General features: G+C 40.8%; 1 protein-coding gene across 1 annotated transcript; it reads right to left on the bottom strand.

Moving 5' to 3' along the window:
• Positions 1-12,279: 12,279 nt before the first annotated feature.
• On the bottom strand, positions 12,280-16,945 carry LOC110887747. The gene is made up of 2 exons (XM_022135318.1): positions 16,664-16,945; positions 12,280-12,372 (listed from the first exon to the last, which is right to left on the bottom strand). The coding sequence occupies exons 1-2, from the start codon at positions 16,943-16,945 to the stop codon at positions 12,280-12,282; spliced, it is 375 nt and encodes a 124-aa protein (XP_021991010.1).
• Positions 16,946-17,525: the final 580 nt, after the last annotated feature.

Raw genomic sequence — 17,525 nt, 5'->3', positions numbered from 1 at the left:
ATATTGTAAATAACCCTAAAAATCATCTAAACAACATATACACCATAAAAAGAAAAAGCCAAACATTCTTCACTAACAAATATATCCCTCCAGATCTACTGTGTGGTGTATGCGGCTATAAAAAAGGTAAAATATCATCACTAACAAAATATAACCCACCATATAACATAATGAAAAACAAAACGAAGCACATGTGTACTGTCATGGTTAGTATGCGGCTAATATCAACAAAAAAATCAACCAAAATTCATCAAAAATAACAAAGAAATTTACCCGTGTTCGATCGACGGTGGTATGGTGACTGATTACGGTGGTATGCGGCTGCTGACTGTTCACTATTGTCACTGATGTTCTGATCGCTGGCGTGCAGGGAGGATAGAGAGAGCGGGCGAGAATATGTAAGGGTTTTGGGCTTGTTTATTTTATTTTAGTTTGAAATATTGTTGATTTGTTGGGTTTGTTTATTGGGCTAAGACTTAGTAGTGGGCTAGTTAAAGGTATTGGGTATTTGGCTTTAGTTATTTAGGTATTAAAAGTTATATAATTTAGGTAGTATTTAAAAAAAAATTGGGTTTACTAAAAAAATTTAAAATATAAATTGATAACACTTTTTACCTAAGGGGTGCAGAGGAAAAATTCCAAGAGGTGCGGACGGAAAATTCTAAGGGGTGCAGACGAAAAATTCCAAGGGGTGTAGATGGGATTTTCGACGGAACTTAGCACCAATTTTTTTTCCCGGGGGTGCGCCCGCCCACCTTGGCTTTGTCTTAAGTCCGCCCCTGGGTTATGGTGTGTTCCGGTCGCCGATAATGTTTCAGGTTACAACGCCTGAAGTTATATGAGATTGCACATTGGTTTTCTGGGCGGAGGCAGAATGTGGTTGACGGTGGTTCTGGGCGGAGGCAGAAGGTGGTGGCGGCTGGGTTTCTTGTTTGTCGGCTAGGGTTTGTCAAAGGAAATGAGTGCATGGGCTTACAACAATTGGGGCCGTTGATTGATGGAGCATTGTTTTCTGGGCCACGTTTTAATGTATTGTTGTTTAAGCAGAATTATGATATGGGCTATGCATGTAAATTTCTAGTAATTAATTGGCTCAGGGTTTAAAGAGGACCGAATTTTTCTATTCGTTTGGATCTGACAAAATTTAGGTGAGTAGATCTTTTTTTTGAGGCCCACCTAATTAACCTGCATCACTTGGTTTTTCCCATTTTATTAGCTATGCGTATAATGGAAAGGTATGGGTTACTTTGGGCCGCTAACTCATGAATCCAATAATTCTTGTTTGGCATTTTTATTTGGTCATTTGGGGTGCTAAGTGGCCTATGGCCTGGTGGGCTTCAAGTGTGGATTTATTATACATTTCTTTTTGGGTCGCAAACAAGACTGGGCCGGGTGTTAAAGCTTTTTATTTAGGTCAAGCACTTTTAAATTAGAGTAGACTTTTTCAAGTTCAGTGAGCGGTGTCATGAATTACTAGATAACTAGTTGGCCGGGAGTACAAGATTTATTATATTTTTTGGGCCGCGAACAAGACTGGCCCAGGGATTTTATGATATGTTTTTGGCCGTTGATTTTTATGGTACTGGATGACTTTTGCGATGGATCGGGAGCTAAATGCAATCTGATAAAATTGAAGATTCTCATGATGAAGGTAATTATTTAATTTTTATCATTGAAGTTCGAACCCTATCACATGCCTATTACAATTGTATCTTCAAAAGTAAGATAAGGAGCTTTGATTGACAAAATATAGGAGGGTCTACATTTGCGGGGGAAAACGACAATGAAGATTTTGGGTATTTAGCCGATTTGTGAAGTTTCGAAGACGACGTCAGATTTATTTTTGAAGATCATTTGAAGAATTGATAGCAACATTCTCGAGGGAATATTGTTGGGTCAAAATGGAGAATGATGTTATCAATTACGCCAACATTATTTAGTGTATTTATTGTTTTGTAAATGTTGGCATTTTTATTTGTAACAGTCGGATATTTTAGTGACTTTAGTAGGTTTTCCAAGCAAGAGGCGGCCTGCTTGGAAAACAAGGCTCAAGGGGCTATAAATAGTGGAGTAGACCTCATTTGTAAGGGGTGAGTTCGTGAGCCACCACCCCGGGGGAGCTCACCCGGGGTGGATGATTATCGTTGTATCTCTTTCATCTTATCAATCAAAATTTTTGAACCAAAACAGGTTTGGCGAGTCAAACCAATGGTTGTAAAAGAAATCAATGAGGGAAAAGATTTGGCATATTGGGAGGTTTCTTATTTTGATGAAAGGGGACAACCCAAGACTACGATGGCTTGGGTTCCACTCTCTAACTGAATTGCTTATGAGTGTAGGAACATCCAAGGAGGACTGTTAGTAACACCGGTTATTATCAGTGGTTGTTCCAGATACAAGTTTGGAGAGGAAAATCACAGGTTTGGTTATGGTATCTAACCTGGTTGCGCAATCAACTCCGCTGTAACACACTCATTTTCTTGCTGACATATGCTTTTGTGTGCCTGGTGTGGAAGACTTTTTTTTTTTTTTTTTTGTAAATACATGTCACACCCCAACCGATGGCGGAATCATCGAGGCGCGGCACTAGGCGAACCAGATTGCTCAAGAGAATCCGTAACAACTATATTGCGATAATATTTATTACATTCGTTATCCCATACTAACAAATAATACAATCACATAAGTCATCACAGATTTCTTGTCCTCTCGAACAATTCAAATCCGACAACCTAGATTTTAGGTGAGTTTCTAGACTTCCTAGCTTGATTTGATGAAGACTTCAACTAAACCTGCAACATACGTTAAAATATTGTCAATACAAAAGTATTGGCGAGTATACGGGTTTGATATGTAGTAGTATGATAGATTAAAAGTGCTGCGAATTTGGGGTACTACTTGCTCGTATTGCCATCATCGTCACGATGGTTGGAGGCATGGTACTCACCCGAAAGTCCTTGTTTGCGTTAATTGTTTAAGAAAATAGTTTTGTAATAGTGATAGAATATGCGTAAATATTCGATTATACTTCGATGTAGCGATGTATCTGATATAGTTACATTATGATCCGAATCTCCGGTGCTAGGCGTAACGAGTAAAGCGAGCAGTAACAGCGCACGAAAGTGCGGGGTGTTACAGTCTCCCATGCTTTAGGAAATTTCGTCTCGAAATTAATCCATTAGTAGGGTCGCGAGAGTTGATGCGATAGAGTATGGCGATTAAAGGCGTCTAGATTAGCGAGCGGTCGATTAAGATTCAATGAGCGAGAGCGGTGAGAAGATACGATTCGAACAACCAAAAGCGATAACACACACAAAAGCGATTCCATAGCGTTTTAAACTTACCGATAATCGATTAATCTTCGAAGATATTTAGGAAAATCCCCTCATGGCGCGGCGCTAACTGCATCGATGTCCACACCAGCGCTATGGGAAGGGTTTTTGTTAGTTTGATAACAGATTTTGAGTTATACATTTTAAAAGAATTCGGCGGCAAAATAAGTTTTAAGAAAGGTTTCCTACAACGTGGGTTCGAGCTGAAACTCGATTGTCGAACCATAGTTTTCGGAAGATTTCTTTATTGTCATTGCAAAAGTTTTAAGGAAAGACTGGACTTATGAAACTTCCATTGGGCACAGAGCTGAACTGATTCGACGTTTTCTCCATGTCGCAAGGAAATTTCACTCGTCCAACAGTTTTAATAAAATAAAATTTTATAAAAATCGGTTTTCTTTAACAGTACGGAAAAATAACTTTCATCGAGCCCCACGTGGCACTTTCCCACGAAAGTTTGTTAATATGATTAAAACACTTATATATAGGAAGTACCAGCGGCGTATCCACCATGTTTTACCCCTGTTTCGTGAGGCGGTGTCACGCGTGCTGATAAGACACAGATAGAATTTCGTTCCCTCAGTCCAAGCGATAGGATGCTAGACCGAGCTGTGAATAGAAGCGAGTCGGATGCAAACAAAGCATAGATAGCGAGTGCGAGTAGTTCGATCATACGAAACATTGATATGGCACACTGGGTTAGACGACGATTGATAAGCGATGGCAAATGACGCGATTTTGATTCGTTTCCACATAAAAATCCACATGGCATGTTTCCACGAGAGTTGCTAATATGGCAAACACCACGTTTTCCCATATTAGTTTTGTCTCGTGAAGCGATGTCATGTACCCTAATACTACATGACTGCGATGACTCCCAAGCGATGAACGATGATTTGAATAGTGATAAGCAATTCGACCCCAAGTAAATGATAAGTGACGACTGTTGCGTTGCGAGCGATATGCGATTTGATCGAGCTGAATACACCACAAACATTAACTAATGTTAGCCCACATGGCCTTTTTCCACGAAAGTCTGCTAATGTGGTTAAAACACCACCATGTTTCAGCCCTATTAGTTTTGTCTCGTGAAGCGAGGTCGTGCGTGCTAACATAACACAGATAACATGAATATCGATGAGTGATAGCGACACGCGATAAGAGTATCGAGTTGATGAAATAGGCGCGAAATGCGTTAAAGCGAAAAGCAGCGAGTGACTTTCGATACTCGTCTAGCGATCCACGATAAGCGATCCACACCAAGCGGTAGAGATTGCGAGATAACACAAGATGCGATTGCGATTTCGAGCCATATATCGAGTGATTTAGATTGCGAGATAGATCTAGCAAAACTGCGATTAAGTTGCGCTATAGACTTACGACCAGTCTTGCGTTGCTCCAATTTCTCTTCGGGGTGAACTTACCCAAGTCCATCGATGTGGCAATTGCGTTGCGTACGCAGACTTACGAGAAGTCTCGCAGTGATGCGATTTAGTTTTGTTACGCCTTGCGATTGATTTGTATTGTGTCGAAAATAACCATAATAATATAATAGGTCTGATAACGTCCAACTCCACATGGCACTTTCTTCACGAAACTTTGGTAGTATGGTACAACACACCTTGCGTTACCCCTACTACTTGTGTCCCGTGTTTTGGTTTCATGCTTTGTTGACATGGCCAAGACGCTTATATATGTAGGAAGTACCAGCGGTGTATCCACCACGCTTGACCATGCTTTTAAACGTTATGGCACCGTTAGAATTTCACTACGATCTCCGTGCACTGACCAAAATAATCCCGTGTGCACCCGCGATTAGTTGTTCCTTGCACGTCTATCGTACCCCATTCTAAGAGTGTTGTAAGGGTAAAATACATTATATAGTACATAGTGCTAGCGTTTAGATGGTGCGCGAGTATAAGAGAAATAGAATCCACATGCGACGATAGATGAAATAAGTTCCACATATAAAAGAAATGACGGCGATAAGTCGTATTATTACAACAACATTAGAAGCAAAATGACGTTGCTGTGGAGGCCTTCTGCGGGGGGGGGGGGACTGCGGTCGTTGCTGAAATTCCTCAAGGCTTCGGCCCTGCGCGACAGTTCTGCGTGTGATGACCATACCAGTGCCAATTTGTGCAATAGCGACAATTTGCTTCTGGCGGGTGATGATACGTGCACGTGAAACACAGGGGATGGGGCCCATTATAAGCACGCTTCAGTTGCACTGGGACTGTTCAGAGAGGTTCTGGTTGCGACAGTCCAGTTGTTGAAGAGTCTGGGCTCACTGTCTTTCGTTTGCGGCTAGGTTGTGCTTCCTGAGATGATGCAGTGTCATCGTCGGATTCGCCTGATGATTTGACGGAGACGTTGTCGGGGCGATCCTCAGAAGAACCTTCGGAGGAGTCGTTAGATGAACCATCGGCCGACTCGCCAGAGGAATCGTCGGAAGAGTTGATGATGATTGCTTGATGAGCTTGTTTGACAGGCTTCTTAGAGAAAAATCCGTCCAGGACTCGTTTGCTGTTGATCTCTGCGGCTAAACGGTAGGCTTCTTCGATGGTAGCAGGCCTTGCAGCTTCAATAAAATCACCCACACACTCAGGCAAGCCACGGATGTACTTTGGAATGGCTTTCTCTGAAGTGTTAACTTGACTTGGGCAGATTGTACTAAGCTGCTTGAACCTTGCTGTATAGCCAGCATTGTCATCTTCGGTTTGCTTGATTTCCTAAAATTCGTTTTCTAGCTTCTGGACTTCATGAGGAGGACAATATTCTTCCTTCATGAGTTCCTTCAGCTCGTCCCAAGAGAGGGCGTAAGCTACGAAGATCCCACGTTTGTTGCGTTCGGCGGTCCACCAGTCGAGTGCTCGCGATTGAAATACTCCGATAGCACAAGTAGTACGGAAACTATCAGGACACCCACTTTGACGAAGGGTAACTTCGATAGAATCGAACCACTGGAGTAGTTGGGTCACACCTCCTTCACCTGTATATTCCATCGGGTCACAGGCTTTGAAGTTTTTGTAGAGAAAAGTAGATTGAGGAGCTTCCGTCTTAGAGTCCTTCGCGGCTCGAGAGTTACTGAGGGAGTGCACTTGAGCGACAATTTGAGGAATGAGCTTGACCACTTCCTTGGTCACAAGCGAGGCAATCCTCTTATCGGTGCTTCGTTGGGCTCTTCTCCAAGCTGTTCGTCTCGAGGCAGAGTTGTTGGAAGGCATCTAGACAGATAGGTTTGGAATGAGATTCGATCATAATGATTTTTGAGTTTACAATGCGATGGAGCGCGATCGAAACTTGTAACGTGCAATATAAATAGACTTCACATAGGAGCCACATAGGAGACACGAAACTTCCTAGATTCTTACTCAATAGTTTGGTTGTATTTAGATATAGGTAGTAGTAGTTCGTACTTACACACATATATCATGGTTTAGAATGCACCAGGACGCGTTGAGAGAGAGTATGCAAGAGGAATTGGACAATTAGACATTAGTTTTGTTGCGTACGTTCGGTCTTTGTTTTGGATTGCGATGGCTGTGCGAGTTGTGCGTTTTGTAAGCCAGGAAGCGAAAATCGTAATTAAACACATAAAATGTAGCTAAATTCATCGAAATGTAAAACCAATGAGTCGTAGGCTTAGCAAAGTTCTCGGAGTGCCTCGGGTGTTTAGGCGTCGACTACCCAAGGTAACCCAATCATACCCAACAAGTTTGTGCACACGCGTTGACTTTGAGGATTTATGCTTCCACTGGGATGCAGCTCATGGCATTCGTCCTCTTAATCATCGCGTGGCTCGAGTCATTGTGGTGGTCGAGTCCTTGGTGAGAGCTTTTTGTAAACCATTTCTTTTAGGGAGTGGAACGGTTCATTAAGGTACGGGTTTCACCCCTGACTTAACAGTTTCGTTCCCAATTGTGGTTGTGCTCGTCGAATGAATCCGAGAGCTCCACTAGAATTTCGAACTGGAGGCTTTCGTCGGGGTATGGATGTCACTCCTAACTCAATGAAAGATTCTCGTGCTAGAAAAATGCGCTAAGTGGGCAATCCTATCGAGAGTTATTGGTTTTCACACATGGTCTCGACTGGATTACTCGGTTATGAGATGCGAGTATTTTTGAAAACATGTGTATTGTGTCAGCCTTAGGAAAGGCTAGGTAGTATTCCAGCCTTAGGAAAGGCTTCTTCATGTGAAGCTGTGGTATGCGGGGTTCACACAAAGTCGTAATTCTAGCAATTTCGATCGAAAGCATCAGGTAGGCGCAATACAAACCCTGCTGGGTTTGTACGAGTCAACCTATGGGTGCTTAGACTATAGACTAGGCCGATTTCTAAGACATCAACCCGGACTAAGTCGAGTCTTGCCTAATTCCCTATAGTTATGGCTCTGATACCAATCTGTCACACCCCAACCGATGGCGGAATCATCGGGGCGCGGCACTAGGCGAACCAGATTGCTCAAGAGAATCCGTAACAACTATATTGCGATAATATTTATTACATTCGTTATCCCATACTAACAAATAATACAATCACATAAGTCATCACAGATTTCTTGTCCTCTCGAACAATTCAAATCCGACAACCTAGATTTTAGGTGAGTTTCTAGACTTCCTAGCTTGATTTGATGAAGACTTCAACTAAACCTGCAACATAGTTAAAATATTGTCAATACAAAAGTATTGGCGAGTATACAGGTTTGATATGTAGTAGTATGATAGATTAAAAGTGCTGCGAATTTCTACATGCATAGACGTAATACACGACATATATACTCACAAAACTGGTACTACCAGCTAAGTCCTCGATGCTCGATTCTTCGATGGCATAACTAGACCCCGTCGGGCGCAATAGTACTATACTAGTCGTGGTGGGACGTCACGAGTATAAGTCCTAGCACATATGTAAGTAGCATCACGTATATCTATGCAAACAGTTATTCGCAAGTGATAAATTGCCTGATTAAATGATTCGTTGATGAATTCGATTTATAAGGAACGTATGTTACACCCAAAATTCGATAAAAAGGGGTCAAGTATACTCACAGTGCTTAATTGACGAGTAAACACAACTGGATTTGGATCGATTGAGACTGCGTTTGATTTAACCTGGTTACAGACTGATTACATGAGCGTTTGATGGCGCGATAAACGATAACGAAGTTCCCAAAGTTGGTCGGATGGATGGTTTGATCAAATGGGTTGTTCGATCGAATGGGCTGTTCGATCGAATGGCCTGTTCGATCGAATGGGTTGTTCGATCGAATGGCCTGTTCGATCGAATGGGCTGTTCGATCGACCATCCTGTTCGATCAAACGGACTGTTCGATCGACTGGCCTGTACCACTATTTTCGACAATTTTTGCAGGCTTTGACGGTTTTGATCGTGGCGGTGTTTCTTCATGCTAAACAACTGGAATCCCATCATGTCCGACCCGTTTTACGACCTGGAACCACCCCGTTCCATCAGATCTGGCCGTTCTTGACTGCTTTTCCCACGTTTAACCCGAAAACACACACACACACACACACACTTTGGCTAGGTAACATAGATTTAGGTGAGATTCGTTGTTAAACAGGTGGAAATACTTAGATTCGAGTCGTTTATTGGTGAAAATGAGGTCACTCTTTGAAGTTCTTGTGAACTTATGATGACATCATCTTTAAAACTCCTCAAATCCTTGGAATCACACACTTCTAGATTAGAAAACATAGATTTAGACTACATCTGAGTAAAATCGTATGGAAATCTCCCAGATCCAGGTTGTTCTTTCATGGGATGACATTATCCTTGGAGTTCATAGGAACTCCAAGGTGACATCACCCTAGAATGCCCAAAATCTAGAGATTTCACGGTTAAAAGTGGAGATTTGAGAGGTAGAAAGGTGTAGAATTGAGTTTAGATCAAAGAAGTACGAGATTTAGGTTAGAAACTTACAAGAATCATGAGGAATCAAGAGAAAATAGCCCAAGAGCGTGCTGGTCGAGTGGGAGCTTCTCATCAGGGTGAAACGTGAGTGAAATGGGGTATTTATAGGCAAGAGAGGGAAGGAGAGGGAAGAGAAGCATTTGGGTCGAATGGCCCGTTCGATCGGACGGCCTGTTCGATCAGATGGCCTATCCGATCGGCTGGCCTATCCGTTCGGACGGCCCATTCGATCGGCTAGGCCATCCGTTCGGACAGCCTGTCCGTTCGGAGGTGCCTTGGCCAGTTTCGCTAGGCGTTTTGCGTGGCGATAGCTTCGGGCATTTATTTCGTTCATATTTATTTATTATTTATTTATCTATTATAATAAATCACAAGAGGGTCGTATATACGTATCTATATGTCCAATATTCGGTGCGATGGTCGGGTTACGCGTGCCTTCGAGTGCGTTCTTCGACGTGATGTGCCACAACGATTATCGGGGTACTACTTGCTCGTATTGCCATCATCGTCACAATGGTTGGAGGCATGGTACTCACCCGAAAGTCCTTGTTTGCGTTAATTGTTTAAGAAAATAGTTTTGTAATAGTGATAGAATATGCATAAATATTCGATTATACTTCGATGTAGCGATGTATCTGATATAGTTACATTATGATCCAAATCTCCTGTGCTAGGCGTAACGAGTAAAGCGAGCAGTAACAGCGCACGAAAGTGCGGGGTGTTACAATACAGTTTTTCAGTAAATGGTTGTACAAAAATAAAATTTTAAGGGAGAGTATTAAAATACTTTCTAGACCATGAGATGTAATTATTGAAAAATAAACATGATCTTATATGAGAAATGATAGGAACTAACTTGATTATGACTTCGCATGAATAGGATCTGATGGAAGATACGGCTCCAAGTTAACGATATGTCGGTAGATTCAGCATTTCAGACAAGTAAACTGCATCTTGGTGATAAGATAAAGATCATATGATAATGTGGATACCCACCTTGTTGCAGGATTGCACGAACCGATTATGTCCAAAAGTGGTTGCGAGATTAAATTTACACGTTTAAAAGACACAAAAAGTTGTGATGTGCCACGACGTTCACACATGGTTGCGAGATTAAGTACATATGGGATTCAACAATCTTCAAATTAGGTCACTCTGTCTTCCCAAAAAGGATTTGTAATGTGCCACGACGTTCACACATGGTTGGCTGAATAATGTACAATTGTTGGGTTTAAAATTGAGACTGAAGCTTCCCAAATTGAAGATTACATCATGCATGAAGTTGACGGTTCTAAAGATGATGCAAGAGTTTGATAACATTAGCCTAAGGGGGAGATTGTTGGGTCTAAAACGTGTAGTCTAATGTTATCAACGAATCAAGTCAACAAAGTTTACGCAAACAAGTCAAAGTCAACGCTATCAAGTCAAAGTCAACATGCAAGTCGACATGAAAAGATCGAAGAATTATATGGCATGTGGAAGTTCGAGATATGACCATTTTATTGCTTTGGATAATTAAATATATTTTGTTTAGACAAAATATATTTATTAGCTCATATAATTAGTTTTCAAGTTTATTGCTACTTTTGGTAAGATATTAACTCTAGGGACTCAAATGTAAATAGCCTAAGTGTGTTTAGGCTATAAATAGAATGTGATGATTAGGGTTTGGCAACACACATTTCTAGAAAATTTGGGGGCTAATTGTATTCATCATTTGCAAGTTTATCTAGTGGGTTTTAAAGCTTGATTTTGAGTGTGTTGATCTTGATTCTTATACAAAATCAGATTTTTGGCTCGATTTGATCCTACAATTTGGTATCAGAGCTTGGTACTCGAATTTGGGATTCAACAATCTTCAAATTCATCCTAAAAATCTGATTTTTATTTGAAATGTTTTGAAACTTTTAGGGTTTTTGATTTTATTCACTTTTTCTTCAAAAATCTTGTTTTTAAAAGGTTTAAATTATGTGTTTGCTGATTGGGAGTTGAGACTAGCATTAGTTGAAAGATTCATAGTGATTTCATATCATTTTTAGAGGTTTCAGCTCAAATCAGAAGGTTTTAGACGAGTTTTTGAAGTTTCAGGGCGATTTTTTATGAATACGGCGTTTTTATTTATGAATACAACGATTTTATTTTTCTGGCGTAATTAACTTTTCCGGCGAACATCTTTCGACGAAGTTAACTTTTCCGGAGAACATTTCCGGCGAAAATAAATCTTGAACGTGAGTTCAAGTTCTTCGGTATATCTAGTAAATACGCCGGTAAGGCACCGGTTTCCGGGGTCGTTGTTCCAACAATTTTACAACTTCCAGCGTATTTAATTTAAAAAAATTAAAATTAAGAAAAGAGTAGAAATAGAGTTATTAATATTTTCTGGCTATTATTTGCTATCTCCGTCAAAACATCATCTCTCCGACCACCGCACCTGTCCACCATCACCACCACAGATGTCCGATCTACAACCTACAACTTCCACTTATCTCGATCTACAACCAACCACTAAATCCTTCATAACAAAGCATCGATAGTTCAGTGGAAAATTTTTTTTTGACATTTGAAAACCCAAACATGACAACATAAACAAACTTAATTGATCTCCTCAATCTTCGGGCCAGCAACGTCTCCACCAACAGGAACATCATCATCATCGACCCCATCTTTATTTTCCTCTTCTTCTATCCTCTTACGTTCCATATCATCTTCACTCAACTTCCCGTAATACCCTCTATTTTGGATCGAGAAAACGAAAGGCCTCCGTCTTCTTACCATCACCGCCGTAAATCACCGATTCACCTGCACCGTCCAAAATCACTGTACACCTCTCAAAACCGTCCACCACCACTTCACCACAATACCATCCACCACAACACCACCTCTCCGTTAAACAATCCCCGTCGTTACACCACACCATTTCCGAACAACTCCGGTCACCTCCCAACATCACCATCCCACTGATTCGTCACCTACCACACCTGGGCGTCACACAGTAACACCGGTCACCACCACCTTACACCTTTGCCACACTAGAACCACAACCGATTTCAAAACCCACAAGCATCATCTCCGACATACACCATTCAAGCATCTTCAAAGTCATCCACTGCAAAATCCGATAAGCGTTCCCATCGTTCATCTACAAGCCACCACCCCGTCATCGGTCACTTTTAACCACCACCGCAGATGTTTAACTCGAAATCGGTGAACCTCGTGGATAGAATCCAGATCTTGGGTCACACAACCACAAGAATGAGTAGTATGTCGGCACAAGCTCCGGTTCTATCGGTTTTGAGTGCATGGAGTGTAAAAGAGTTGAAAGAAAGTTAGAAAAACCATCTTTCAATCCTTTTCTTTGTGAATATGTTTAGATCTTTGAAGGAACTTTGTTAGTTTATGTGGAAATCGGGTAGATCTAAGTTGTTCTTGGTGGATTGAGGCCAAAACATGAAGTTCTTCAAGAACACATGATGACGTCATCCTAGAACATCTCGAATCCTGGTGATTTCACGGTTGAAAAGTGAAGATTCGAAAGATAGAAAGGTGTAGGAGTGCGTGTAGATCAAGAAAGTACAAGACTTAGGACGAGATATTACCGGAATCGAGAGAAATCTGAAGAAAAAGTGAGGAGAAAGCGCTGGTCGGACGTCAATTGCCAAAAGTAGAAAGAATGAAAGTGACATGGGGTATTTATAGGGTTACCCAAAGAGGAAAGGGCTGGCTGATGCGTGTGAAGTGCTATATATATTAGGTGTATATTTTAAGCCCGTTTTACACTTTTTTGCCAAGTTTTAAATTTATAAAACACGATATTTACTAACACTAAACACACATATGGGCAAGTGCACCCATCATGGACGTAGTATAGTGTTGGTAAGATACCGAGGTCGTCCAAGGACACAAGAGCTTTTAGTACCGGTTTATCCTCAACGTCTAATCAAATCAAAAGTTAGAAAAAAAAGGTTTTAAACTAGAAAAATAAAACTAACTAAAATGCTGAAAATAAAATAAAAGTAAAAACAGATAGACAAGATGAATCACTTGGATCCGACTCGCGTGTAGTGTAACCTTTGATTATTTCCGCACTTTTGCACATTTTAAGAGATTATCTTAGTTATAGTAGTAGGCCCCTCTTTTGAAGGCGACGTTACCCTCAACCCAGTAGTTTGAGGTCGGATTATTGAAAGATAATTAATTAAGTTATTAATGCACAATGTGGTAGGCCCCTCTTTTGAAGGTGACGTTACCCTCGGCTAAGTATTCTGAGCCAGCAGGGATACAGTCCTAAGTAGCCGGGTTAAAGTTTTAATAGTAGTTTAACTTATGAGGGGATCAAAGAGTTTGGACCCCCGCCATCCAATACCGGTGGGTATTGAAGGAGGTCCTACTAAATTTGACCCAGGTCCTTTGCAGGATCTATACACTGAACAATGGCAAGACTCTTGCCAAACCGTTCCCTTAACCCCCGACCAGGTAGCCAACATATCTCCATATAGACCGTGGAGATATGAATGGTGAAAATCTTTTATTTTATATAGACAGTAAAATAATGCCAAGACACCACGGACAAACGATAAGGAAGAATCACCTTCAACATAAGAAACTAGTTATTAAAGTCATTAATACATAACCAAATAAAAAGTGTGAAAAGATTAAAAATGAAAAGTATTACACTAAATACTTTTCTTCACCAAGTGATGTAAGAGACTTAGGCAAACATGACCTTTGATTGTCAAGAACTCTTACAATCAATCTTGGATCCCGAGACGACTCACACACTCTATGATGGACAATGGATGATGGTGGTGGATGATGGTGTTGTGATGGTGGTGGGTGAAGTGTGAGAGAGGTGGTGTGCCAAGGGATGAGTTGCAAGTGAACCAAGCACTCCTATTTATAGGCAGAATAGAAGCTCGGGCACGGCCCCGTGTCCATCCTCCTCTCTTTCTTCATTAATTGCAGTTTGTCTGCATTAGTTGACCACGCCCCCGGGTCCGCTGAGCACGACCCCGTGTGCAGAAGCATATCAGTACTATCAAGATTTGCCTGGATTTCGCGAATCTTATAGTTGACCACGACCCTGTGTCCGCTGAGCACGGCCCCGTGGTGGGCGATGGAAGCTTCTACAACTTTGTCTTTTCTGCTGACACTTGGGCACGTTCAGCCTTCTGTTCTTTTGTTTTGCTTTGCTTGGGGAGATGCTGTCGGGGGGTTGTGCATGCCACGTTTGTTCCTTTTCTTGTATTTGTGTTAGATTTAGCTGCCTTTTTGCTTCTTTTGTTTATTTGAGCTCATTTAATCCTGAAAATACAAAACGAAGACAAAAACACACTTTTGTTCCTTTTCTTGTATTTATGTTAGATTTAGCTGTCTTTTTGCTTCTTTTGTGAATTTGAACTCATTTCATCCTGAAAATACAAAAGGAAGACAAAAACACTCTTTTTCCAACATTAGTACTAAAAAAGGGTTACTTTTATGCCACAATTGATGTAATTTATATGTTGCATTTTGTGTACATCAAATACCCCCACACTTGAATCTTTGCTTGTCCTCAATCAAAACTCTTTATAATGTGGCTTTACACTCCCAAATGGAATGGGTAGAAGAGAAGGTTTTTGGGCTTGTCATAGAGTGTCGGGATTTCCAAGATTCATTATTGAGTTTTATTTTTATTTATTTACAATCCTATTCGTCATGATTTATTAAAAACGTTTCATAAGATAAATTACTTATTAGGGCATAACATGCCTTTCTAAAATTCTATTTATATACGAGTTCACATACCTCACAGGGGATCACTCAACACTCGGCCGAAGGTGTATTTTTAGTGAATCACTCGAGAGCGGCATGGAACTTACTCCTACCATATGCTTGCCAATTAATCAATCCTCCTCCTTTTTAACTATAGACCTTTGTAGATATCAAGAGGACTTTTTTGGGTGAAGGGTTAGGCTTGGGCTAAAAGTGGGTGGTTGGGTTAGTGGTTAGTAAAGGGGCGAAAAGCGTAAAAAGCGTATGTTTTCGTAAGACTTGATATTTTTCGAAACTTTTATTTTTTTATTTTTTTTTATTTTGATGAAGCATTTCAAACAAAGTTATTTTTGATAAACTTGTTTGTTTATTTCTTTGGCTTCATTCTCATCATTATATTTTTTTTTCAAATTCATAAGAGAAACCGAGCTTTGTTACTAAAATAAAGGGTTTAAAAGTAAAAGGGTTTAGGTGGGTAAAAAGGGTGTTTGAAATGAAAAGGTTTAGGCTCAAAGGGGTTAACTAGGGGGAATTTGGATAGGTGGTAAAAAAAAGATAAATAATGGTGTAGAAATAAAAAAGGGTTAGTCCTAATGCCTCTATCATTTACTTACTCGGGTTTAAGTTGGTAAGGACGAGAATATATTGTCGTGGCAAGTTCTAGAGTTGTAAGAACCAAGCGGCTATTCACACAAGAAAAGAAAAATGAGCATTTAGTTTAAAGATATGTATTTGTATGCTCAATAAAGGCTCAAAACTCACTTTTGTGGGAATGGGTTTTTATGTGATTAAGTATATATAATCAAATTTTAACTATGTTTGTCATGCCGTTTCATAATTTTCTTATGTTGGTTCTTTTTATCACGACGCTATCGGTTGTAAATTTGTAAAAATATAACCTTTTTAGATTTTTGAAATTTCCAACTTAAACTTAGACAAGTAAAAAAAATGAAAATTTTTGAAAAAAAATTTGGGGTGATTAGCGGTTCCAATAGAGTTTTGTGTAAGGCTTGTTAATTAGGACTTGCAAGATTCAAAGTTTTAGCATCCCCCCACACTTAAATTATACATTATTCTCAATGTGTCCCAAAAATAAGTTTTTAGGTTGATTGAATGTGTAAAAAGGTGTGAAAAAGCAAAATTTCATGTTACTGGTACTCTGGACACGGCCCTGTGGTGTCCGAGCACGACCCCGTGTTCAAGTGCCAGTAACAAAAGTTTGTAAAAAGAAACAGAAGCCTGGACACGGGGGCGTGTTCAATGAACATGGCCCGTGTCCAGTTTGAACTGGGCATTTTCTGCAGATTGTGCAGCACGGGGCCGTGTCGGGTGGACACGACCCGTGCTGAACTTGCTGTAATGAAGAAAATTTGTCGGATGGTTCTGTTTTCGTGCATGGGGCGCTGGTGCAAGTTTCCCTTATTATCCTTCACCATCCCGAGTGTGTTTTATTCCTAAAAATTAAAATTAAACTAGAAAACATAAAACTTAATCTAAACTAAGGATAGTTCCGCGGAATGCCTCCATGGTGCGCCACGTTTATAAGGCTCCTTGGCTAGACCCAAAACCTGGTCAAGTGTTACCCAAGCGAGATGTTTGCATCCCATGCACCGTCGGAGAGCATCATCCAAGCTTGAGTCGATGACCTTCATGTAGTGGACCGGATCTTCGTCTTCTACACTTTTCCCAACCCCAAACTTTACTTCCTCTTCCCCAAACTTCAATGTTAGTGTTCTGTCATTCATGTCTACCACTGCTTGTGCTGTGGCTAGAAATGGCCTCCTTAGGATGAGAGGGACTTCAGCATCTTCTTCCATGTCTAGTATGACAAAGTCGGCCGAGAATACGAAATTTTCGACTTTGACTAATAGATTTTCAGCGACACCTTGTGGATATTTGACGGGTCGATCGGCAAGTTGTATACTCATCTTTGTAGGGCTCGTTTTTCCTAGGCCGGGTCGTTTGAACATTGAAGCTGGCATGAGGTTTATGCTAGCCCCAAGATCGGCTAGTGCATTGCGAATGGGGGATTCCCCAATTGAGCAAGGAACTGTGAAGCTTCCAGGATCAATCTTCTTTTGCGGGAGTTTGTTGAGTAGTAAGACGGAGCATTCTTCGCTTAAGTTAACTAACTGCAATGGTTCAATTTTCCTTTTATGAGTGAGGAAGTCCCTCATAAATTTTGAGTATTTAGGCATTTGAGTTAGGACTTCGATAATGGAACATTAACATGCAATTGTTTTAATAGATCTTTGAACTTTGCGAACTACTCATCGGTCTTTTGACGAATTAACTGACTGGGGTATGGAACCGGAGGAGCCTTAGTAGGCTCTCGAATTGGTGGAGAAGCCTTCTCTTGTTGGGGCGGGGTTGTGCTTCTCTCAGTTGGCGGTGGTGGAGCTTCTTCGGAACCCACGGTACGGTTTCTCAATGTTATGAGATGGACTTGTGCTTTTGGGTTGGTTTCGGTATTACTTGGTAACGCGCCTTGTGGTCTCTCGGAGAAAT

This window comes from Helianthus annuus, chromosome 12, assembly GCF_002127325.2.
Source record: "Helianthus annuus cultivar XRQ/B chromosome 12, HanXRQr2.0-SUNRISE, whole genome shotgun sequence".
In the NCBI taxonomy this organism is placed as follows: domain Eukaryota; kingdom Viridiplantae; phylum Streptophyta; class Magnoliopsida; order Asterales; family Asteraceae; genus Helianthus; species Helianthus annuus.
The sequence above is the reverse complement of the archived record's forward strand: the minus strand, read 5'-3'. Positions and strand labels throughout refer to the sequence as shown.